This window comes from Perognathus longimembris, chromosome 19, assembly GCF_023159225.1.
Source record: "Perognathus longimembris pacificus isolate PPM17 chromosome 19, ASM2315922v1, whole genome shotgun sequence".
NCBI classification, from domain to species: Eukaryota; Metazoa; Chordata; class Mammalia; order Rodentia; family Heteromyidae; genus Perognathus; species Perognathus longimembris.
The window spans coordinates 21,872,437-21,897,610 of record NC_063179.1 but is presented as its reverse complement, the minus strand read 5'-3'; the positions used below and the strand labels follow the sequence as shown (position 1 = coordinate 21,897,610).

Sequence of the window (25,174 nt, the reverse complement as noted above, 5' to 3'; positions counted from 1 at the left end):
TAACATCTGCTCGTTTTCCAGATTTTTAATCTTAAATTGTTTATACAATGCTATTTTTTCCAGTTACTATTAATAGCAAGGAAAATGCTGCTGTGGAGAAAAAGAGATGGCTTGCTGTGATGTGCAGTGTAGAGCAGCAGAGACAGATATTTACAGGCTAATTTGAAAAACTAAGAAAAATAGGAATTTTTTTAGAAGGGGGAGCATTGCAGTAGTATTTAGTGCTATCTTAACCACTGCTTTTAAATTTATTTCTAGGGGAGCAATGCTCTTAAAACATTGGAAATGAATCCTTGTACCCCAAATAATGTTGAGGTTCTGGAAACTCGAGCAGTTCCTAAAATAGAAGATACAGAAATAATTTCCCCTGTAGCTGAGCATCCTGAAGAGGGCTCTAATACAGAACCTGAAAACCATGTGGTTGTTTCCTATTGCCCTCCAATCATTGAGGAAGAGATACCGAACCCGGTAGTGGATGAAGCAGGAGGGACTAACCAAGTCATTTACATGGATGTGCAGTCCATGTATCAGCCTCAGGCCAAACCAGAGGAAGAGCAAGACATTGACTCTGTGGTGGGGGCAGGCTATAAGCCACAAATGCGCCTCCCCATTAACTCTGCTTTAGAAGAGACAGCTGCAGAAGATGACATAGACAAAACTGCAGGTTACAGACCTCAGGCCAATGTAAATACTTGGAATTTGGTTTCTCCAGACTCTCCCAGATCCACAGACAGCAACAGTGAAGTGGTCTCTTTTGGAAGTCCATGCTCCATCAATTCCCGACAGTTTTTGATTCCTCCTAAAGATGAAGACTCTCCTAAATCTAATGGAGGAGGGTGGTCCTTCACAAACTTTTTTCAGAACAAACCAAATGATTAAGTGTCACCATGTCTGCCACTTCAGTCTGCCATCTCAATAAACTCTTACCGCTGGTGTTGCTGCGACAGTCCTGGGCGTTCCTGGAGGGACTTTGTGAAATAAATACTGGTAGCCGGGACACTTCACTAATTTGAGTTACACTAGAAGTGCTAATGCACTTTCAATATAGTCTGAAAGCCAAAGTACGGTGACTTAGAATCCTCAGTTCACAAAACTCAAGATTGGGAACTATTTGTAATCAAGCCAAAGAATTCTCCTTCAAGAAGCATTTCAAAGGTCGTACTGTCTACATACATGCAAAACAAATGTTTTCTGTTGTTTGCAGTTTTCTCATGTATGGAATTGCAAGTGGGTTTGCAGGCAAGGCAGAAAAAAAATGTCATTTAAATAGTATATGACAAATATGTCACATAGTGTTGATTTACCTGGCATTTACTCTGGTCCAGAAGGAAACCAAGCACAGATTTTCAAACATTGAAGGTGATTCTCCTCTGTCCACATCATTCACAAAGTTAATATCATTGTTAATGTAGCAACAGCTGTTAGTGTTCTGTTTGATAAAGTGTGCAGATTTTTGTGCCTACTGTATAATGGTTATCAAACAGTTGTCTCAGGGGTGCAAGCTTGGAAAATGAGTGTGACACTGACCAGCCCAAATCAGAATCACACTTTCTTGCTTTGGTAGGTTTTTCAAATCTTTGCATTTTTTTTTAAAGTTTTTATGCTAGCTTTTATTGTAGTTGATTGCCCTAATATTTGAAATTTAAATTTCTAGGACTATCAAAGTTTTATTAATCCATTTTATTTTGTGATACATCAGCTTTCTATGAACAAATTCAGTAGTATTCATGTACAATTCCAGTTACTTACTTTGTGAGATGACTGCCAAGTAATATCTAGTGCTTAATGTTAGCTGGCCGTGTGGAGCTCTGGGAAGGCCGCGCCATCAAGCCTGGGTACCAGTTGATGGTCTTTGATGCCTCCTAGCATCTTTTCTTCCTGCTTTTGAATTACAGCATTTCCTCCCTTTTTAAGTGATAACTGTTCTAGTCTACCAGATCCAACCCTCAAATTCTTAAGCATAAACTAAAGTAAGAATGCTTTTTCCACGAACAATAACTTAAGAGCTATTTCATATAAGATCAGTGGTATACAGTGCTCTCTGCCCACCCCGGCTTCTCATTGGTTATGTCTGCAGTGAATGCGGTTCTTGGAAAAATAGAAGGCAGAACTAAAAGGTGTATTTTTCTTGCCCTTCCTTGTCTTATGTATTTGTCTTTTGATAATTAAGGCAAAAGCACTTGAAATTTTGAAACATCGGAGTAAGTTAAGACAGACTTGTTTTGTATCCTCTCAAGTTCTATAATGTGTTTTGCGAATAATGGATCAAATTTTGTTTTCCAAACTCATCAATGTACTTATAACTAATGTTATACTAAAAAAAAAAAACCCACAGGAGATAAGGGACAAAATCTATTTAGGTATTCATTTTATGAATGCTAGGATTCAAGTAAATCCTGAGCATGATGATATGATATATACATACATGTAATAAAATATACATAATGTGCATATATAGTATATAAAAGCTGTATAATAAATCATAAAAAGTTTTCAATTATAAAAAATACATGAAAACAGACCAATCCCTAAACAGAATTTTCTCTGGTCTTCCTTGGTATCCTCTTTGGCCCCTCCCCTTACCCCAACCACATTTCCATATACTCTAAGCTAGGGCTGACTCCTCTCCCTCCCTCTGCTTGTCATTCCCATGTTCTGCCTGTCCTTGGCTCATACCTTGTTTCCTGTTGAAATGTATCACCCCCTTATTTCCTCTCTCAGTTCAAAAACAATGTTTTAATTACTTATTGGTCTAAACTACAGTAACATGTGAACACAGGAAAGAGTCTAAAAATCATCCCCATCATCAAGATATGTACATTTCAGCTCTGCCTTTTCTAGGCTATGTGATGAAGCATGGTTTGCTAGAACATCCCTGGGGTTCTTGAGTCCTATAGTAAACTGTATGAAGCAGATTCAGGGGAGCTACTCCCACCCTCCCTGCTTCTGGAGTTCCATGTCCAAGGATTCCTGGGTTAATGAGAAGCAAGAGAACTGCCTGCTAGTCTGAGCATGTGCACTGTACCTTGCTATATAGTTTAGAAGAATGTGGATAGATCAGAGAGAGGCCAGAGCAGATTTCCCTTTCTTCATGCAGTGGAAGATAGCCAGACCCCTGGGCAGGGTTGTTACCTTTTCCCCCTGCTCCACCTGTGCATGTACAGGAACCTTGACAGAGAAGGGGAAGAGAAGGGGATGAGAGAGAGAACACCTGCCATGTGTCCCTTGTGTGCACTGCTTTGTCAATGCAGGGTCTATGCCCATGAGTGTAAGGTGACCTAACAATGGCTGCAGTCTGTCCAGTCAGAATAGCTTCTTCTCCCTGGCAGGCTTCGGGATTAATTAGAAGGATTAGTTACATGTGTTGCCTCCAGCTTTTCTTGACTTGAAAGAAAATGAGAAATTCTTCTTTTCCAACAAAATCCCTATAGGTTAGAAATGTGTAAATGTCTAAACTAGGATTATATTCTTTTAGTTGAATAGAACTGTATATAGCACACATTTTTACCCCCTTTGTAAGCCAGTTTCAAATCAGGCTCCCCTTGTAAGCAATGGCAATTCTGGGGGTCATTGTAACATACTTTTTATTTTTTATTTTTTATTTTTGTTGCCAGTCCTGGGCCTTGGACTCTGGGCCTGAGCACTGTCCCTGGCTTCCTTTTGCTCAAGGCTAGCACTCTGCCACTTGAGCCACAGCGCCACTTCTGGCCATTTTCTATATATGTGGTGCTGGAGAATCGAACCCAGGGCTTCATATATACGAGGCAAGCACTCTTGCCACTAGGCCATATTCCCAGCCCATTGTAACATTCTTGAGTGGCTGTTTCAAGTAATAATATAAAGTGGTCTTAAAGACTATTTGATATTAGACCTTGTGAATTGTGTAGTGCCTGGATTGAAACACATAGGAGGTCTAAGTCCTCAGTCTGTTGAACCTCGAGTCCTGGGTTTGAGACTGTGGCTGGACAGTCAGTTGTGTGTTTCTGTGCTGTGTGATAGAGGTGCTTTGTTCCTGCAGCTGGAAACAGAAGCAGCTATTCATTGAAAAATTTGAGGGAGGAAGTGTCAACCTCATTTCCCATACCAGCATTACTTTCACGGCTCATGAATCTGAAGGATTGCATTTAGAACATCTCGTACTATTACTCTCAGAAACTATGGTAAAAAGTCACAGTCCCAAAACTTCATGAAAACTGTATTCTTGTTGGAAATCAGTCCTGCAATTTCCTAATGGCCTTCATACTGTCTGTGTTTAAAGAAGTCTTTTCTTACAGTCCTTTCTGTGTTTGGATAATTAAGTGTCGTTTAGTGAAAGACACTACAGTATGTTTTTTCCCCAAAGAGAATTTGAAGTCAATTTTATGATAATTTGAAAATAAAGTACCCCTTAATATGTTGATGCTTAAAAAGTGTTAGCTCAAAGTTTTCTACTGCTCAGGCATGCAATTTGATACAACTTTTCTATTTAGTTTGCACTAAGGTAGTTTTTGCTCTTTTTTCTTTTGAACAATATTAAAATTTGTATGACTTTGAAGTGCCTTTTTTCTTATTTTGAAAGTATAAAATTAGGCACCCTATGTAAAATGCAAGACGAATCATTCGGTACTGAGACTAGGCACATAGTGAAAGGTCCATGACTAATTTTGTATATACTGAGTCCCATCTCATTCTATTGCAAATTCGGCAGAATTTTTTGCAAGGAGGTATAATGGCAAATTTTAACTGGTGTGGATCTGAAGCTGTTGGTTCAGAGATGCAAATCCATAGAGAAAGTGGCTCCACAATTTGGGTGAAAACTTAGAAAAGATTCATATGCACACATCCCTAGATGTCTTCATAATTTATAGTTCTTTTTTTATGGGTATTCAGTTTGAGACCTAGAATATATTCTGACAAAAAAAAACACTGCAGGTGTGAGCATGATTGATATAAATATTCCTTCTCTCAATAAAATATTTCTTTAGAACATTTCTGTTGAAACTGTTTGGGTGTCATAACCAACACATCTTTTGTATCCAGAAGAGAAAAATGGATGGCCAAACTTATAGGACATCCATCTGTACACTTAGCCCTAGAGGATCATTGGAAATTGCTTGGCTTAAGTTTGGTTTATTTATATCTTCATGGATTATGTCTCAGGGCTTTTCATAATACTTAAGCTCTTAATATAACCACTAGGGTGGTTACATTTTTATTCCTTTGCAATTAGTGCCTTTGTCTTTTTACAAGATCATGCTAATTACAATGAATTATCTTTAAATGCCAGTACAAAGGATCAAGAACAGTTTTTTCACTAGTATATTGGACTTTATTGAATATGGTAGAGTTTGAGGGGTCATCATCTATAAGCATCTCCATGCTTATAGTTACGATAGTTAATTATGATAGAATTCTATTATATCTCAACCTTAAAAGTACTTATTTCCCCCATGTACTGTAAATGTTAATATTTTGAATTATAAATGTCCTATTTTAAAAAGTTTCCATAAGCAAGACAAATTCTATGTTGAACTTTTATGACAATTCACAATGGCATTGGCAGAGGGTCGGGGATCCACTGAATGTTTTTAAGTGTAAGTACCTAGCTGAACAACCATAAAATAATATATTTGAAAGTACTTTTGTAAGTAAATTATAGCTGATTGAACATTATTCCAAAGCAGCAGTAACTTACATAACTTTTTGCTTGCTGGGGGGAAAATACCTTAAAAACTAAGTAAGATGTGAATGAGAAAAAATACCTAATTGACAAGGAAATTGTTTTTATTACATTTCCTAAAATTACCTCTACATTAGGCAATCAGAGCTTAATTTAAAAGAAAAACTAAAAAGGACCTCATGCTACTCTGACCTAAAATAACTTGTATACCTGACTGAATAGCTCACTTAAATTAATTGGATTTCCTTATACTTTAAATACATACTTTCCTTTAGAATTATTGCATTTTATAAACGGTCAACTTTCAATATCTGGACAACCTTACTTTTACTAAGCATTCTAGTGGTGTGTTATAAAAGATCAAAAGATTTCTAGATGGTAATATAATTTTCATTAAGTTGTAAACAAATTAACATTGGTATTCATAATTTTGAAATTATTCATAGAAAAAATACTAAATAATGGTTCTTACAATTTTTCTTCATTTTTATCCAAATACTTTACTCCATTTTTTTCCTAATATGAGCTACAGCTTCCTTCTGTTTAATTTTTCCTTCCAGCAGATATTTAGAAAAAATGTGAATAGCATAGGAGACATTTTGATCATTGAAAATGAAACCCTTTTCAGTCCATTGTTGGTTTTATGTAATACCTTGAGATTTAGTTTCTAATATTTTATTTAAAGTGAGCATAGCTTTTTCAGTTATGAATTGCTTGAAGAAGGTTTTTCTGGATAGAAAGGGACATCTTTAATTTGAGATCATGTCACCTTGTAAGATTTTTTTATACCATTTCTTCTCTCTCATTAGCTGGCCATAATTTCAAAATTTTAACACTAAGAAGTTACCATTTTTTGTTTTCAAAATGACATTTTAGTGAATTACTGTTTACAAAATACACATACTGTGAACAGATAAAGTTTTTGTCTTTTATAAAGTTTGTAGAGTGAGTGTTTTTTAAGGTGGTATTATATTAAATATTTTAGTTTTTTTTATATAAATACTAGTTACTGTTTACTAACTTTTGTTTGGTCAGGTGTTTCTAAATGTAGCTGAAAGAAGCAGGGAGAAACTGCAGATTCAACACAGTTCCCTTTTCCATTTCTTGAAACATTACCACTACAGGCATTTGCTTCTTCACACAGATGATCAGTCAGGATGTGCAGTACTTAACGTCATGTTCAGTCATACAAGGATTGTGTGTACACAGGAAGCAAACTCGAGATTAAAGAGCATGATTCACAGTATTCTGAGTTTAGTGTGAAATAAAACTCTGTAAGTATAATTACCACTTACAGACACTACAATTGAAGTATTTCCTGCCTTGTGAAAATGTGGATATTCTGTTGCTCTTACAATGGGAAATTTGGATATTTTACATCATTGTATATTCTCAGAGTTTAGTTTCTATATCTTTTGGAAAATGTGGCAATGAACATAGAATACAAATAGTAACTTACTACTAAGACATCATAAATATAAAACTAGTATGCTTGGCTGTTAACTATATTATGTCTGTTTTTAAAACATGCATGTATTTAACGATTTTATCATAGTATTGTCATGGAAAAAATAAATATATTTTCTTACATCTTAACCTGCAAATTTGGGGCTTTATTAGTTTGGGTTTTGGCTTTGTTTTTGTCTGTTTTTTTCCTTCTTATATTTAAGCACTCAGGAAAGTCAGCTTTTGCATTGGTTTCAATTTTTTTTATTCTACCTCATAAGACTTAAAGTGGTTGGAAAGCAATTGTATAGAATAACAGCTGTGTCAATGAGACATTTCTGTGATTTCAGGACAACCTTGTATCCTCCATTAAATTTGCATTCTATTCACAAGAAAAATCAAGAAAATGAATCAATAGAATCAAGAATTAGCAAATGATTAATAAATACCTGTCCTTAAAGTGTGGTCTTTAATTCATTTTCTCCAAAGATAGTCTAAGCATTTCTGGAGTTTCTGGGAATGTGTCAAAATTTCACCTTTCTGGGGGCTGGGGATATAGCCTAGTGGCAAGAGTGCCTGCCTAGGTTTGATTCCCCAGCACCACATATACAGAAAACGGCCAGAAGCGGCGCTGTGGCTCAAGTGGCGGAGTGCTAGCCTTGAGCGGGAAGAAGCCAGGGACAGTGCTCAGGCCCTGAGTCCAAGGCCCAGGACTGGCCAAAAAAAAAAAAAAAAAAAAAAAAAATTTCACCTTTCTGGATTTAAAACTATAGGGATTGATTTAGCAAAACTGTAGTATGGAAGTCAGATCTGGCCAGTGCCATCATTGGCCACATGGTAAGTTGTACTATCTGGCATCTTGGTGGGTGTGCCTGAATTCCTAGAAGAAGGGAAGTCCCATCCCCAGGTAATGGGTGCTCCTGAATTCCTGGAGACAGGTGGGCACATGGCCTATAGGTTACTGACCCTGTCATTCAAATGCCTGGGACTGGGAGCTTCCTGTGACCCTGCCCCCGACCAGCTCAAATGCCATTACGCCATGCCACATGTCTGTCTTCTTTGTGTCCTGTGTCCTGGCTAGTCTCTGGTCAGCATGGTGGAGCTTAGTTGGTTTGTTGGTATTTTTTTTGTTTTTTTCTCCCTTTTGGCCTGTTTTCTGACAGTGTTAAGGGTATTTGTGAGCTTCAGGCCTTAGTAACAACTGGCTGTCTGCAGACTGCTAATGCTCTAATAAACATTCCAAGTTTTGATCCTTCGAAATGGGGTTTCTCAGATAATTTACTATATAACAAAACCTCATTTTAAAGTACAAAGTCATCTTAAGTAGAAGTTCATAAAGTGAGAAATGAAATCCTTCATTACAGGCAGTTCCAACTTAGCAAGAGTAACAACTGAGACATGAATAGGCTAGATATAGCCTGTAGAAGAGCAGTTAGCAGTTAATTGCGGGACATATGTTAGCATTTAAAGGCTAGCAGAGTTTGTATGATCTGACGTTGGGGACTTTTCAGTGTGTAATTTGTTTCCCAGATGTGATTTCTTGAGCTCAAGTGTGTACTACCATCATCCTTAGGCACTTTTAAAAGGTCAAAAAGAGGATGAAAGAAAAATAGAGATGTAGGAATGAATTTTAATGCATCATACCACAGTATTGGCTCGCAAACTCATGTTTACAAATTTGAGCTGTAGAATTTGTCTTGAGCAACTTACAAATTTGATGCATGTCCCTTCCCCTGGAGTTTCTGACTAAAATGGAAAGGTGATTTCCAAGCATTCTGTCCTCCCATCTGAGGAAGTGAAGGGAGGACTTCAGGTGATCTGGATTTAAATCAGAGATGATTTTTATCCTTGAGTGATTACTCTCAGATTATGGAGACAAGTACTTGAGGATGATTTTGACAAATGTTCTGTGGAAATCATTTTATAATAATGCAACTCTGATGTATTAACTTCCCATATTTATGTCTGTAAACGTTTGAAAGGTGAGATAGACTGTCAAGTTCCAGCTCATACTGAATTCTCTTTTTTTTTTTTTTTTGCCAGTCCTGGGGCTTGGACTCAGGGCCTGAGCTCTGTCCCTGGCTCCTTTTTGCTCAAGGCTAGCACTCTGCCACTTGAGCCACAGCACCACTTCTGGCCACTTTCTGTATATGTGGTGCTGGGGAATCGAACCCAGGGCCTCATGTATATGAGGCAGGCACTCTTGCCACTCGGCCATATCCCCAGCCCTCATACTGAATTCTCTTCCTATATCAGCCAGCATATGGACGCTACTTTGGAGGATTATACACAGCATACACACCCTTTGTGACATGCTTCTCTCCTGCTTCCTCAGAGACACACTTCAGACATTCTGAACAACACTATAAAGGTATAAATGCCTATCGGCCAGTCCAGACACATCATAGCTCCCATTATCCAGTTACATAAGGCTTCATAGTAAAAAGCCTGCTACATCACTTCCAGTGGCCATTGCCCCCGGGGCTTCTGGCTAGGGTCTCCCTGTCCCTATTTGGGTAATTCCGTCCATCCTTGGGCTATAATTGAGTGTCACTGGTTCAGAGAAGCCTTTGCCAGGGTCTCAGGTCCTCAGCTCTCCACACAGTTCCCTTCTGTGCTTCTGTGCAGTACATTGCCCAGGCTGGCACTTTTCTTTGGAGGCCAGAAGAGTGTTGGAGTCACAGAGCATGGCGCAGTATCCTCCAATGGTGCTTGGTAAATATTCCTTAAATGTGCCTTAGCAAAAAACAAGAGTAAGTGGTTGAATGTGTTTGCCTGGTTTAGAAATAAATATATTAATGATCCAGCCTCCTGTAGAATAGTCCCCAACTATGGAAAGCCATTGTCCTTGATCAACTTCTGTCCTTAGGATGGAACTGCAGGTGACCTGAGGTGGAATAGGCCAATCTTGGTCCACCCTGCCTACCTTGGAATGTTCTCAAGTCTGTGCTGAGTGTAATTCCCTTTTTTCCCTAGAAGGATATTTGCCCCTATCATTTCATCTCTGAGCACAGCCCTGGGGGGCTAAGTGGACTTCTGGAGACCATGGGTTGGCCTTTCTACCTACTGCCCACTGCCTCCCAACACCGCAGAGCCCAGTTCCTCCATAGATTAAAATTCATTTCATTCTCTATGGGTCAGGTTCTCTGTAGCCTTCCAGCTTCCTGGCCCACCTCTTACTCCAGTTGCATAGCTGTTTCTCTGAGAGACAATCATCAGATTGTCTTCAAACATCTGTTTCTGGATTTGGATAAGCCCTGGTTTCATCCTCAAGCAGACTTCAGTAGACCCCTACTCCACCCAGAAGGTCTACATATTTCAATAAAAACTCTTCTCTGAGAGCACATGGGTCCCGGGGTCTCCACGGGCTTCAAGTCAGACCCTCCATTTGGGACAGTCATTCCGCACCAGCAAGGCCTGTGGCTGTGAGATTCTATTCAAAAGGTCATCCATGCGGGAGATGGAGGAAGACCAGTCCTCCAGAAGAAAGGGGTGATACAAAAGATAGTCCAAAAGAGGAAACTAGATATTAAAGGAGAAAGAAATTTACATCATCTTCCTGGGCAGTAGCATCTCTGCTGAACATTTGGCTTTTTATCTTTTAGACCACTTTCCTGTGTGAATATTCCTGTAGCACACAAAGATGTTCACATATAGGCTTCTATGCTTATAGATGAGTGATACTGCATATTCTATTTACAACTCATTTTTCTTTAATATATTTTGAACATCTTTTTGTGTCAATGGAATATTTCTGAGGCACCATTCTTACATGCATATATAAAATTCCAATAGATAGAAAAACTAATTCCTTATTATACACTTTATTATATTGCCCATACTTTTTGCTACATCGTGGGTAACTGAGAGTTGGAGGAGAGTGTTTGGCATGAGTTTGGCAGCACTTAGGAGCCGTGCTTGAGTTTCATAGTAAGCTGTTGGCACAATCTGAAAAAACTCTTAAACTTTTCTCTGACATAAAATGTGATCTTTTAGAACTAAGTAAAGCAGATTTGGTCCTCCTGCATAGCTCTGCTTACATGCTGTTTCCTCTAGGAAATGCCCAACAGAGGCTGCTAGCAAGGGTTACCCCAGAGCTCATGCTGAGTGGCCACTGGGAAGCTAGGCTGCCTGACTCAGTTTCCTCAGTCCCAAGAGCACCAGATCAACCACTGTACTCCCGCCTGGGCACTTAGTCATTGGCAGAGGGTCCTTGAACTCAAAGAGGACAGGATTTTGAGTTCCTATAAATAGGAATGTCAAAATCATTTTACATTGGGCATAGAATTCCCATATCCTCCCAGTCTGTTTGACTCATTGTTTAGGGAAGTGGCAGACTGTGGCACATACTTAAGTTGGCAGCAGATCTATAGTCCGTGATATACCATATACATTTTAAGAAAATGTTTCTGGTTTCCTGTGAAGTATTACCTGGAGGTAGGAGAGACTGGAAGGCAGAGTTGATGAGCATTGTGGCAGGCAGGAATCTAAAAAGGTCCCCAGAATTCTTGCTCCATGATGTCATAGGTTCTTGTCCCAAACTCTGAATATGATGGGCTGTCACTCCCAGAATGAGGTTACTAATTAGTTAACAGTAGTTAACAAAATGAGAAATGATTTTGGGTGGGCCCAACCAAATCAAGAAACTCTTAACAAATGGACTAATCCTCTTGCAAAAGAGACTTCTGCCTGACCAGTGATCTTTGTGTGCCAAATCTCAGGGGAGACAACAGCCCTGACACCTTGATTTCAAGAGCTGCATCTCCACTGTGCTTTATATTCTTGGAGCTTGCTGTCTAGGAATTAGTTTGTGAATAACAAATTCTCAGTAAATGTGAGATGAGCACGTGTTGTTGAGTGTCTATGGAAGAGAAAGTGACAGTAGTGCTCCTGGGGACCCAGCAAGTCATTACACATCCTTGTCACCAGCAACCCAAGGCCCAAACTCCCAGAATGTTCAGTATTCCAAGCTGGACCAGGTCATTCTAGGCAGGATAAGGACTCCTGTCCTGGGCAAGTGGCTCTACCCATTGGCACCAAGGTCCCTTCATTCCTGAGATCATGAGCATATGGTTTGAACAACCAGTGGGCTCATTTTTCCATGGTCTGTTGATTTGTGTGATTCACAACACAAATCCCTGCCATAGTTGCTCTTTCAGCCCCAAAATTTGAGCAGGATATAAAATGGCTCTCAGGGATGCTAAGATTATAGCACAAGGGCTTTGTGACCCCGTGTACCCTTTCCTCCCCCTGGATATCTCCATCTAATGGTGCATTTTCTCGGCCTCTGCTTTTCTTCAGCCAGCTTCTTAACAGGGCTTTCCTCAGCTAATCCACTGGCCTGGTGCCTTGTACTTTTCTCATTAAATGAGTATAAATGGCAAATTCCTTAAGCCTCCCTCGCCTTCCTTTTCGAAGGCATTCCAATCCTGGTCTTCTCGAAGCCAAGTCAAGGCTGTGGCCCCTTGCTATCAGGCTGTCCACTAGTTCATGGGCAGCCAGAACACCCGCTGGGAGAGGCCATGCCACACACCGAAGCACAGCAGAGAGGGAAGACAAGAGAAAGCCTCCAGATGCAAGGACACAGTGTTCCTCCCTTGTCTTTCCAGGAAATGGCAAGTGGTCCTGGGAGTGCACGCTTTCTAGGATAAAGATGTCTCTGCAAGGAAAAAGCAAAGAGGGGAAACACAGGGAGGTTTTGCCTGCTGTTTGCCTTACTCTCACAGTCCATGGTTTGGCCGGGGCTCAGCAGGGGCCCCGGGAGGGCACTACTGGCCTAGAATACTTTCCAACAACCCCCCTGAGTGATGAAGGTTATTTGTAGAGGCCAAGGGAATAGAATTCTATCCAGGCCCATGGGCCTGTAGACGGGCTGAAACCCGCTCTGTGGAATTGTTCTCTTGATTTATCCTTTCAGATTTGCTAATGCTAGAGTTCTCTGATGTTTAGGAAGATGTTTCAGAAGATGTCTGCCTCACCAGAGCTATATCTTCCAAGCAGACTTTGGGGACCAACCTTTGCCCCACTCCCCCCACCTACATTAGCTACACTGCCAGGCCATCTGACCCAAGTGAGCCTCAGACTTGTGCTTGGTAATCCTTAGTCCCTGGGCAGGTCAATGCTGGCTGAGGATCTGATTAAGAAGTAGGAAAGTTCCCGGATGCAGCTCCCCAGTGCAACATCATGGTGGCATCCTGGGTAGACTGTGGATGCCAAACACTCTGCCTTTCTGCACAACTTTTTGGCTTTGCACCCACTTGCTCTGGCCCTGCTAGGAGGGCTTTCAGAGCATGAGGTTTGATCATTCCAAAGGCCTAGCCCAGAAGCCCGCATATGCTGTTGAACTGGCATAGTCAATTTTGCTGGCCTGAATGTGGTCACTGATCACTTGGAATTTCTTAAGGATGTCCTGTGTGACCCCCCACAGAGGACCCAGCTTAAATGCCTCCAGACTTGGTGTCTGTGGCCTCCCATAGCCCAGGCAGAGCCGCCTGCCGTCCTCATCCTTGTTGAAGTTCATGTAGTCCATGCACCCAGTTAGGATACACTTAAAGGACGGACAGCTTCCAGATCGCGAACCAGCTGTAGAAGAGGCGTGATGCAGCACATATACTTCACCTGAGATTCTAGCTTTGTACCCTAATGCCCTGTCTACTCTCCCCATTTTCCTCCCCTCTCCCCCTCCCCACACAGGCTCTCTCTGGGCAAATGACTCTGAATTTTCCTCTTCTCTGTGGAGGGGTTGTGCCTCCAGTGCTTGTGGAGCTCCCACTCCCAACCCCCTGCAGCTTCCTGGGCTGGGCAGAAGTTCGAGAAAGCAGAGAAGAGAAGGAGAAACAGTTAATGCCTTTTCCAGGCCACACGCCTAAAGCCTTTCCACTTGGGACTGGAATTCTCTGCCTGTATTTCCCTAGCAAATGGGCTTCTGTAGGCTGCAGGCTACAGGCTACCCCTGGGCTGTTCCCTCTTAGGAAGAGCCGTGCGCAGTGCGCATGTGTGTGTCCGGGTGGCGCTCAGGCTGCTGCGAGGAGAGACTGGGCCCCTCCTAATCCCTATTTGTCTTCCTTTGGGAACTCACAGTGCTAAAAACAAACTTTCTGAGAACCATATTTTTTTCTGGGTTAAAGGTGAAAAATGTAGCATTTCCTCCAAATGGAAAGCACTGGGCTTGCCAGCTCTGGGCACATTTCCGAGATCCTGCCTCCCACTCAGGGAGGAGGCAGCGCCCCTCAAGGGGGAGCTGGGAGGGGGTGGAGGGAAGGAATGGAGGGAAGTGGGAAGGAAGGCACCAGTAGTTAAGGTGAAACTCGGGCGTGGGTATGAAAACCAGCAGTCCTGTTTGTGTTGGAACTGGACTGGTTAGGAAATGAAATGCAAATAAGAGGGCAGCCATCAGCGTGGTAGCAGACAGAGCTAAGAAGCTACTGGGGTCCATGTGTGGGATGAAGAAACCCCTACAGCCTGGCCTGAGGGAGATCTCTCGGGTGGGCATAGAGGAAACATAGTGTTATGAACATCCACTTTAATAGGATAGGGGTGATAGTATCACCTTGCCTGTACCACTCACCCCTGACAACCTTGTTTAGAAGCCAGGGACATTCTGGGGAATTTCCTCAGATCCTGGTTGTGGGACAAATGTTTTTCAGGGACCCAGGCCTCAGATAACCCCTCCACAGGATAGGAACTGAATTAACCTCTGAGCACCCTGGCTCTTCGCCAAGCCTTTCTTCCTGGCCAAAGCCAAGAGCCCAACCAGCCTTCTCTGCCTCTCACCATGCCAGGTACCCTAATCCAAGGCCTTCTCAGAGTGTGCCTATCCAAGGTCAGACAAGAGGTGGAAGGACAGATGGAGGAGGGGAGATGGAAGCAAGGGTTGGGACGTGGGGAGGGACTAGCACTGCTGCCATTGGGCCTGGCCAGTCACCAAGAACTTCTCAAATCACACTACAGGTGAGCTGCAGCAGATCTGTGGTCAGGAAGCCACATATCCTACTGCACCATGTTTCCACCACACAACGTGGACTGGTAGACTGGTTGTGTTCAAGGCCCTGCTTCATCACCCCTCCTTGAATCTGCACCAAGTGCCTTAGTAGGTCTTCTTGATATGGACGGGAATCCCTTTGTCCCTTTGGAGGTGCAGTCTGTTTTTCTCGTCTCTTGGATCTATAGACTAGTAGGATGTGGCTGAAGTTCCCTATGAATTTCATGCCCTGCCCTTCTTTTCTGTCATGGAATTGCTGGCTCAGGGTAGCCTCCTGATCCCAGAAGAAGGATGAAGCAGGCACCAGTCATCTTACCTTACCACCATCCCAGCCAAGGCCCACTGAAATCAGTAACCCCTCCACATGTAAGCCAGGCCAGCTGAGACCACAGGAACCCCCTAGTCAAGCTCATGCAGAGCAGCAGAGCTGCTCAAAGCACACAACCAGTAAGTTACTCAAGGCATATAAGCAATAAGTACATCCTGCTGTGCGTCACTGAGGGAAAATGGCGGCATTATTGGGACTAAAAGTACACTTGTAGAGAAAATGGAGATACCCACAATTCCAGGCTCTCCTGCCTATGCGTACTGAGCTCTAATCCCTCTATTTAAGGCTAAAGATTTTATCCTCCTCACTATCTCTGCTCTTAACTCATCCCATATTTCCTGAGTGTTATCCACAGAAACATGAAAGAGCATCATTCCCTACACTCCAGTCCCAAGCCTTTTTTTCTTTTACCAGTCCTGGGACTTGGACTCAGGGTCTGAGCACTGTCCCTGAAGCTCCTTTTTGCTCAAGGCTAGCACTCTGCCACTTGAGCCGCAGCGCCACTTCTGGCCATTTTCTGTATATGTGGTGCTGGGGAATCGAACCCAGGGCTTCACGTATACGAGGCAAGCACTCTTGCCACTAGGCCATATCCCCAGCCCCCCAAGCCTTTCTTGCTACTGAGTCCCTCTACTCTGTGTCCCTCTCACTTACAGGACTCAACACCGTGACACCTCTCCCCTGTAGCCCTGCTTCCCAATCCGTTTCAGCTGCACTCACTCCTAGCCCCTCGTCCCTGGGTCATTGCCTTTTACTCTGGATAGCATTTGCACGGAACAGCAATGCATCTGCAAGGCGACTCTGGCCAGAACTGAGCTGGCGATTTTCCTAAAATCACCATGGATTTTTGGAGACTGGAAACAATCCATTCAAAATTTACTGTGAGAGCCACTCCGTTCTATTTTCCAAATCATTGGCTCCAGCAGTCTCCAAGGGCAGGGTGTTGCGGTGAGAGGGGCTGGGAGGTGGCAGCACTGACTTTCTACATGGGACTTCTCTCCAGGTTGCACTGACCAGCGAGTCCTATGTGCAGGGTGGGAGGATTGGTGTTATGATGTTGTTGGACGAATGGCGTATTTGGAAAGCTTCCTGGTTTCCTTTGGTAGAAAAGATCTGGATCACCAAATGCTTCTGAAGACAGAAGGCAGAAAATTGGGGCACAGGGAAAAACTATCTATTGTATAGTCATTTGCTAGAAGTCTTCATATGCTTAAAACTATGCTTTGTATCAGGCTCTAAAGTCTTGACTGAATGAATACTGCACAAGCAAGAGGGCTAATTATAGGCTCTTGCCTGAGCTAGATCCAATTTCCCCCCCTCTCTGGGGGCAGCGTTCATCTCAGCTTTCTCTTAGCAAGTTCTGTCATGGGGACCTGCCAGTGAGGCAGCTGTCAGCAGAAGTCACGCGCATGCAGAGCAAAGGGGCACAGCTGAAGAAACCGCGAAAGCTCCCTTCCTCACATTCTTGTCAACATCTTTGGACCCTGTTCAGGGCATAACCCCCCCCCCAAACCCCCCCGTCTCTGCCCAGCCAATAGCCTTACTGTCCATTTGTAGATGCGGCATCTGTAAAAGCATCTCCATGAATGAATGAGTTCTTGCCTTCTTCATCCCCTTTATTCAGGTTTATTACATACATTCTCCCTCCTCTTAAAACAAAATGACAGTGTCTCACAGCCTCTTAGCTTACTCATTGTACTAAATTTCATATTTATCCTCTTGAATCATCAATAGGTACTGCAAAAGAATGGTAATCTCCCACCATGCCCCACCTAAGTCATCTCTACCACTCACTGACGTCATAAGTGGCCCAAACCAGTCTCCTCTGGGAGAAAAGTTTTAGAAAAAATTCCAAGAAGCAGGGTCATCCACCCTAACTTCCAAAAGTATATTGTTTGGGCAGTCTGCAGCTATAAAAAAATATACACATAGAAAAGTACAGCTACAAAATCATGGGGCCCATTTTTAAAGATTTGTCTTTATAAAAAAAAAAAAGGTAAGTTATGGGGAAGGGGGCCACAATATGATTATAGGTTTCATCTCCCCCAACCTTTATTTTCATGAAATGTCAAGACTACATTAAGCCAGACAGTAAGGAATGGAAAGAGTTAATTTGAACAATCCATGGGCCAAGGTGGGAACTCTGAAATTCAAGGTCACACAGTTATTCTGTTGTCAGTAATGGAGTCATAAGTCAGGGAAGGAGAGAAGTAGCTTAATACTGCTTTGTAAGGTTCTCTCTTTCTCTTTGTCTTTCTGAGTCACAACACAGTCATTGAACTACAACAGACAGACTGTGGAATTCACATTAATGTGTGATTCTCTGGCAGATGCTACACATTCAATAGCTAAAGCCTGACACTTCCTACATGGAGTGTGACCCATAGAGTGTCAGCAGGAAAGGCCACGAGAGCCTCCATCTTGGTTCTCAGTTTCCATCAGGGTGTACTTTCTTCTTAATGAGAGGAAACACATCTGGTCTCCAGGCCTCTGTGTGAGAGGCATCAGGCTGTGTCTCAGGGTCCCCAGGATGCTCAAAGCAGAGCCTCTGTTCCTCGTGCAAGGACAACTGGTGTTACTTGGCTCCACAAGTGTTGATGTTTTTTCCATCCACAGCATCTTCCACGAGGGAAATGTGGTAATCGGTGGACAGGGTGAAATGAGAGATGCAGCCCACAAGGCCTCGCATGTACTGCCTGTTGGTGTGCAGAGCAATTTCCTTCATTCCACCTGACGGGAAGCAAATAGGTTGGAAGGAACCAGAGAAGAAGTGTCAGAGGTATATTCAATGTCCACCTGCCAAGGCATGCCTTGACTGACAAGAAGAAACTGCTTAGTACATCACATCTGTTTTATAATTTTCCCCAAAAGAGTAGATTGACTTGGATCAATCTGATAAACAGAAAAAGGTTATAAAAACATACCTCATATGTGATTACTGGCCCAAATGACTATCATAAAACTGTGAAATGTTGTATGATATCAACATCATACTATGTCATTAAAGGTGATGTCATTTTCAATCAAAAGAAATATACTGATGGTGACTGCTTTCAATTAGGTTCACTTGTAGAAAATATAGAAGGGAACTGGCTTTTCATGTTTATACACCTCCATTAGTGGAGGAGAAGCCATTTATAGATGTACTACTCATTGTATTCTGAGAGACTAGAAAGATACATCTTCCTTTTCCAGAGAGAATATGTGGCTATATTTAGAAGTTTCTTGTTCTATAAACAAGAATAGCATAGTTTTCCTGGTGGGTAGGTCCAAAGCACAAAAATATGTCAATGAGCCCCTTCCTGTCCCTTCTGTGAGTCAGAAGTCAGATTATGGAAGAATGGAATATCTGAACAGCTTCCTGATTTCCAGGTATTTAACTGAACTAGTAATGCACAACCCTCTCACAACAAATAAAGAACCAACAAGGAAACCCTAGACTAATTTAGATTGGGTCAAGGTCACTTACCCACATACAGAGGCCCATTGATGTTGAGTTGTCTCATCATGCCCGGTGACTTCCCTGTTCTGGCTCCGTAGTCATCCACTGTGATCTTCCCTGATTGGCCATCTCTGTAATGCATAGCAAAACCAAAACAAACCATTATTTTTGGAGCTGAGAGAGAAACAAAGGGAAACTGCTGGGTAGGTAGGGATAAAAGGTGGCTGCTCTAACACGGACGGTAACATGTGGCTCCTTGTGGTGCTTTTTATCCCCCTAGTGCCTTGGGCTTCTTTCTGCTCAAATGCTTTTCAAAGGCTTCTCCTTCAAGCCACTGGTACAAAGCCCAGAAGAGGACTCTATTAGATTTCTTTTGGGCCTCTCTAGGGGTGGATGGAGAATCATGCTACTTGCTTTCACTGACTTCCTTTCACTTTCAAATAAACTTACTGTGTTTACTTTAAACATTTTCCTGTCTTATAATTCTTGTGTGCGTGTGTGTCCACGTACGTGTGTGTGTGTGTGTGTGTGCACACTGGTCCTGGGTCCTTGAATTCAGGGCCTGCGCACTGTCCCTGAGGTATTAGGCTCAAGGCTGGAGTTCTACCACTAGAACCACCGCTTCATTTGTGGATTTTTTTGGGGTGGTTAGAGTTTCATGGACTTTCCTGCCTGGGCTAGCTTGAACAGCAATCCTCAGGCTCTCAGCCTCCCAAGTAACTAGAATTATAGCCATGAGCTCATGAGCTGTCTTTTAATTCTTTAACGGACAGAGAAAACAAATTTGTTCTCCTACACAGCATCAGAGCTAATACAAACATCTCAATATATATAAGCATCAACTACATGTCAGGTTCTGTCCTAACAATGGGATTATTTAAACCCAAACCTAAAGAGTAGTTTCTATAGTCCTGGTAGAGGTCTGACAAAGGCCTTATATGATAGCAACCTTCTAATACTGTGACTTAGAAAGCTTTCCCCTGGGGGCTGGGGATATAGCCTAGTGGCAAGAGTGCCTGCCTCGGTATACCCGAGGCCCTAGGTTCGATTCCCCAGCACCACATATACAGAAAACGGCCAGAAGCCGTGCTGTGGCTCAAGTGGCAGAGTGCTAGCCTTGAGCGGGAAGAAGCCAGGGACAGTGCTTAGGCCCTGAGTCCAAGGCCCAGGACTGGCCAAAAAAAAAAAAAAAAAAAAAAAAGAAAGCTTTCCCCTGGGGGGGCATGAGGGACAAGGCAACAAACAGTACAAGAAATGTATCCAATGCCCAACGTATGATACTGTAACCTCTCTGTACATCAGTTTGATAATAAAAATTTGAGAAAAAAAAAAAGAAAGCTTTCCCCTGTTCTGTCCTTTCCTTTGACACCACATACTGATAGGTAATGTCCCCAACAGCTTATCTTACCAGCTCTGGTTTGTTATTCTAAAATATTACAATGTTCCCCCCCACCCCTGACTCAATTCCACCAATTACCGTGATTTTCTCCTCTCTTTGTCTTTCTGAAGACACGTCCTCTAATCAATGATACCTTAGATTTGAAAAAAAAAAAATGAGGTATTGTGGGAACCTGTAAATGCAGAGCCATAGGATCGGGCTTAGAGAATTTTAAGGCCATCCTCTGACCCTGGGAAGGCTGAGGGTGACCCTAACAAGACCTATTGTGTGTAGCATTACAATGGCCACAGTTTCTGCCCTCCTGATAATCTCATCTTCACTTGACCTTGGAGCTGGCAGGTGGCCTAATCAAATTGGCCCTTTATTGCTCACCTTCACACCCTGTTTTCAGGATGCCACTAATGCTAGGATTGTTCCCCCCACCCTGCTGCCCTTATCTCTTAAAGATGGCTACCTTGTTTTCTGCACCTACTCTCCTGTTTGATAATGAATAAAAGCCCTGCTCATGGGATCCTGTGGATCTGTTGCTGGAGTGAGGCAGCCCCTGGTGCCCCCAAACCAATCCCACGGTCCAGTCTCCATCATTGCTTTGCTCCAGGCCGTTTGCAACAAGGCACCACTTCCTTACACTGTACCTACTTTCATTCTTACTGTGTTGATTACTTATTGTTTGTTGGCCTCCCAGTGAATACAAGACCGTCAGGCAAGGATGTTGGTTTTCCAATATTCTTGTATTGGGAAGGGAGGGAAGGAAAGTTGTAGTGTACTCTTCCAAGTCCTCATGTCCTAAAACCTCATCACTGGATTTTGTTTATGAACACAGTCATCAAAAAAGACTTTTTCTCAAAGCTGGGTGCCTGGGGCTCATGTATATCATTCTTGCTACTCAGGAAGCTGAGCTCTAGATTGTGGTTCAAAGCCAGCCCAGGCAGAGAAGTCACTGAAAAATCCATCCCCAATGAATCAGCAAAATGCAAGGGATGGAGGCATGGCTGAAGACAAGCAAGAACAAGAGGCCTTGAGTTCAAGTCCTGGTACTGGCAAAAGAAAGTGCACACACACACACACACACAAATAAAAATGCAACATGTTTTCCCTGGAGCTCACCCACTGCTCAGGGCACATGTGAGGGTTTGGTCTCTGGCTGTCGGTGTCCATGGAGGTCACAGGTGGGACTTAGCAGCAAATGCGTGGAGTACTTTGGGTCAGGATTATGAGGAGGCCAGGACGGCTGGGGATGAGGACAGGGACTGAAGGGGACTTAGACGTCACATGCATTGTCTCCTTGCTGGCTGCATCCTGTGGTGCTCAGTGCTCACCTGACCGCTTTGACTCGGTGCCACCGGCCATCATTGAAGGAGCCATTCACCATGATGGACGCCACACCACTGCCCAGGTTGTAGCTAAAGACATTAGAGAAGAATAAGACTGAAATCATAATAAGCACTGAGGTGCAGGCAGATACCCATTCATGAAGGATTCTCGTGGCAAAGGTTCTTGGAAACATGGAATGAAGTGTCCTTGATTGCACAGAAACACAAAAGGTAGTCAGTTTCCATGTCAGCACATGAGTGATTTTTCAGTCTTAACCATGTGGTAAGTACAGCTCAGAAGGGCTAAGTACTTTCACATTGTTGCACAACCAACCTCTACCACTCATTCCACCTTGCGAAGTAAAACACACTGTACACATTAAATAGTAACTCCCCTTTGGTGCCCTTTCGACCCTCTGACAACCAGCCTTCTACTTTCTGTGTCTACGGCCTTCACTATTACAGATTCCCGATCATGAAATATTTGTCTTTTTTTTGTGACTGGCTTTTGTCAATTAGCACAGGGGAATCAAGGTTGAATTGTCTTCAGCCCATACATGGAAACATCAGCTCTGTAAAATCAGGAACAAGAGAGGGACTTTATCATGCCATACTGTGTTGAAGAATGTTTTCCTCAAATTCATGTCCACCTAGAACCTAAAAACACAATCTTATTTGGAAACAGGATCTGATGTTAGCTAGGATGAAGTCTTCTGGACTCAGGACAGCTATAGATCCAACATGGCTAGTATCCACAGAAGAAGAGATCAGGACACAAGAGATAGAGACACATGGGGGAAGATGTTATGTGAATAATGGCAGAGAGGGGAATGATGCATACAAGCTAAGTGACCCCAAGGATTGTGAAGACACTTGAGTAGTAACCCCTAAGTAAGTAATAGAGAAGGGCACGGAAAAGACTCTCCCTCTCAGACCCTGGGAAAGAAGCAGTGCTGGCCACATGTCGTATTTTGAATTTTTTGCCTCTCCTACTGTTTTAAAGCCTTTAATCTGTGGTAATTTGTTAAACGTATGTTGATACTGCTTCTTAAATTCATGGCCCTCACACTTTCCCATAGCTTTTTCACTCAAGGCTAGAGTTCTGCCACATGAGTCACACCTCCACTGCCAGCTTTTGGTGATTATTTGGAGATAAGACTCTTGTGGATTTGTCTGTCCATACTGGCTTTGAACCCCAATTGTCAGATCTCAGCCTCCTGGGGAGCTAGGATTTCAGGTATAAGCTACTGGCACCCGGATAGCCCTTTTTTTTAACACATCGTTGCAGAGTAGGCTGAACCCAGAAGACATCAAAAGAATTTGCCTGAAACCACAAAGCTAATGTATTCATAGCTTGCTGTACTTGCTGTGACTTAGAAACTTTCCCCTGTTCTGTCCTTTCCTTTGACACCACATACTGATAGGTAATGTCCCCAACAGCTTATCTTGCCAGCTCTGGTTTGTTATTCTAAAATATTACAATGTTCCCCCCTACCCCCGACTCAATTCCACCAATTATGGTCATTTTCTCCTCTCTTGTCTTTCTGAAGACACGTCTTCTAATCAATGATACCTTAGATTTGAAAAAAAAATGAGGTATTGTGGGAACCTGTAAATGCGGAGCCATAGGATCGGGCTTAGAGAATTGTAAGGCCATCCTCTGACCCTGGGAAGGCTGAAGGTGGCCCTAACAAGGCCTATTGTGTGTAGCATTACAATGGCCACAGTTTCTGCCCTCAAATTCATGCCCACCTAGAACCGAAAAACACAATCTAATTTGGAAACTTGCTGTACTACCTGCAATAAAACCATTTTACTATGATGTCAGATCTACCTAGTAGTTTCCAATTTCCAATTTCAGGTCCCAGATGCCCTAAAACCCTAAAGGTATCAGAAGACATAAACATGTTATTTACCAGAGAGAACTCCCTCTCTATCCAGTATTCATTCAATTATTCTAATTTAATTCAATCCAGCAAATATTTAGTGAGTGACTACTCTAGCCTGGGCACTTGGCCAATTGCCCAGACTTTCCCTGGATAATTAATAAGGCCCAAGCGATCATATTCTGACTGAAGAGTGTTCCACTGGGACCACTCTGCTCATCTTGGGAGGGGAGGTGCCTTACCTCCTCATCCAAGAAATAAGGATGCGTAGAGGAAAACCAGATGGTTTTGGAGTGCTCACATGCCTTGGTCTTGAGAACAGAACAAGAATAAAAAGACCTTGGCTTTTCCCAGAGAGAAGCTGGAGGCTGTTCCTTTCATACAGAGGCTGAAAGAAACCATATAGCCATCAACATGGAAGTAACCATAGAATCTGTGACAATTTGATCAACCCCGGGAACAAGCTGCCACTGTGACCCTGAACACTCCACTGTTTCCTTGAGCCTTTTCCCATGAGCGTCTGCTGGGGCCGAGCAGCTGCGAGGTGGAATATTTCACATCTCATTACGTGGTGGCCAAGTCCTTATTGAAGAAATGAATAGGAGCTTGCTGGAAGACACAGCCCAGTTACTATCTCTGGCTTTTCTGAGGGACAACATGGGTGATGGACCACAGACATTTGGGTTTCATGAATCTGCCAGGCTCCTCAGTCTCATCAATTTGCTGTGACATGGGAAATTTGCTTCTTGTCCCTGAGTGTAAATTTTCCTTTCGGTTGAATACCAGCCAGAACCCTGCAAGATCCTGAGAAAAGTTAAGTCACATCCCATAGAAAGTACAAAACAGAGTGGAAACAAAATAAAGACACCACCTCAAATCCCGGTGGCATTTAGGCTGGTTTGTATGCCAGGGCGAATGTGCACACTGAGTACCCAGGAGAAGAAGAAAGTTTCTACCAAGAGTTAATTTCGCAGGCACTTCTGGGAGAGTGGCCCTACAGCCTGTCAATATGTAACCAGAGCACTCAAGAACTCCAGCATGACCTAATCAAGGTGACCTGGCTATGATCACAGGGCTGAACAGGATCAGGCTTGTGTCCAACGACCTTTGCAGCTACATGAGGTCCCATGTGGATCAGCCATGGACTTCCTTCCATCCTGCAGCCCCAGAGCTCTCCTGCTTCACACAAAAGGGCAGCGTAGGTTTGGGGGAGCCAACATGGAATCTTTCAGGCCAGATTCGGCCATCACTGTGGGTTGGCATCTCCATAGCCTGACTTTTCAACCCCTACCTTATGACTTCAGACCCTCTGATTAGCAACCTGCTTTCCCAGTCTGTCCTACTCTCGAACAGCTCCCTCTTCCATACAAGTAAGTGGAAGAAAGAGGGGTTGCAGAGGGATGAGGAAACCAGTTTGGAAATGATGGCAATGTCAATCTATTTTAGATTTTTCCTTAGTTGGTCATGGGTCTTGAACTCAGGGCCTGGGTACCACTCTTGAGCTTTGTCACTCAAGGCTAGTGCTCTTCCACTTTGAACCACAGCTCCACTTCAGTTTTCTGGTGTTTAATTGGACACGAGTCTCATGGACTTTCCTAGACAGGCTGGCTTTGAACCATGATCCTCAGATCTCAGCCTCCTGGGTAGGTAAGATTACAGGCATAGGCTACTGGCACCCAGCATATTTTAGATTTTTTTTCAAGCTGTTCATTGAGCAAGT

General features: G+C 42.9%; 2 protein-coding genes across 7 annotated transcripts in view; one reads left to right on the top strand and one right to left on the bottom strand.

The window, feature by feature from the left end:
* The window catches only part of Lifr (LIF receptor subunit alpha), a 48,804-nt gene extending 45,898 nt beyond the window's left edge, over positions 1-2,906 (top strand). For all 4 annotated transcript variants that reach the window (XM_048368539.1, XM_048368537.1, XM_048368538.1 and 1 more), the window contains one exon: positions 259-2,906. In XM_048368539.1, the coding sequence (XP_048224496.1) occupies positions 259-879 (621 nt within the window). In that variant the 3' untranslated portion in view covers positions 880-2,906. The remainder of the gene's footprint in view (positions 1-258) is intronic.
* A 14,500-nt stretch (positions 2,907-17,406) lies between these two features.
* Positions 17,407-25,174, bottom strand: part of Egflam (EGF like, fibronectin type III and laminin G domains) — a 167,757-nt gene continuing 159,989 nt past the window's right edge. For all 3 annotated transcript variants that reach the window (XM_048368572.1, XM_048368573.1, XM_048368574.1), the window contains 3 exons: positions 21,575-21,658; positions 18,884-18,987; positions 17,407-18,144 (listed from right to left, as the gene is read on the bottom strand). In XM_048368572.1, the coding sequence (XP_048224529.1) occupies positions 17,990-18,144; positions 18,884-18,987; positions 21,575-21,658 (343 nt within the window). In that variant the 3' untranslated portion in view covers positions 17,407-17,989. The remainder of the gene's footprint in view (positions 18,145-18,883; positions 18,988-21,574; positions 21,659-25,174) is intronic.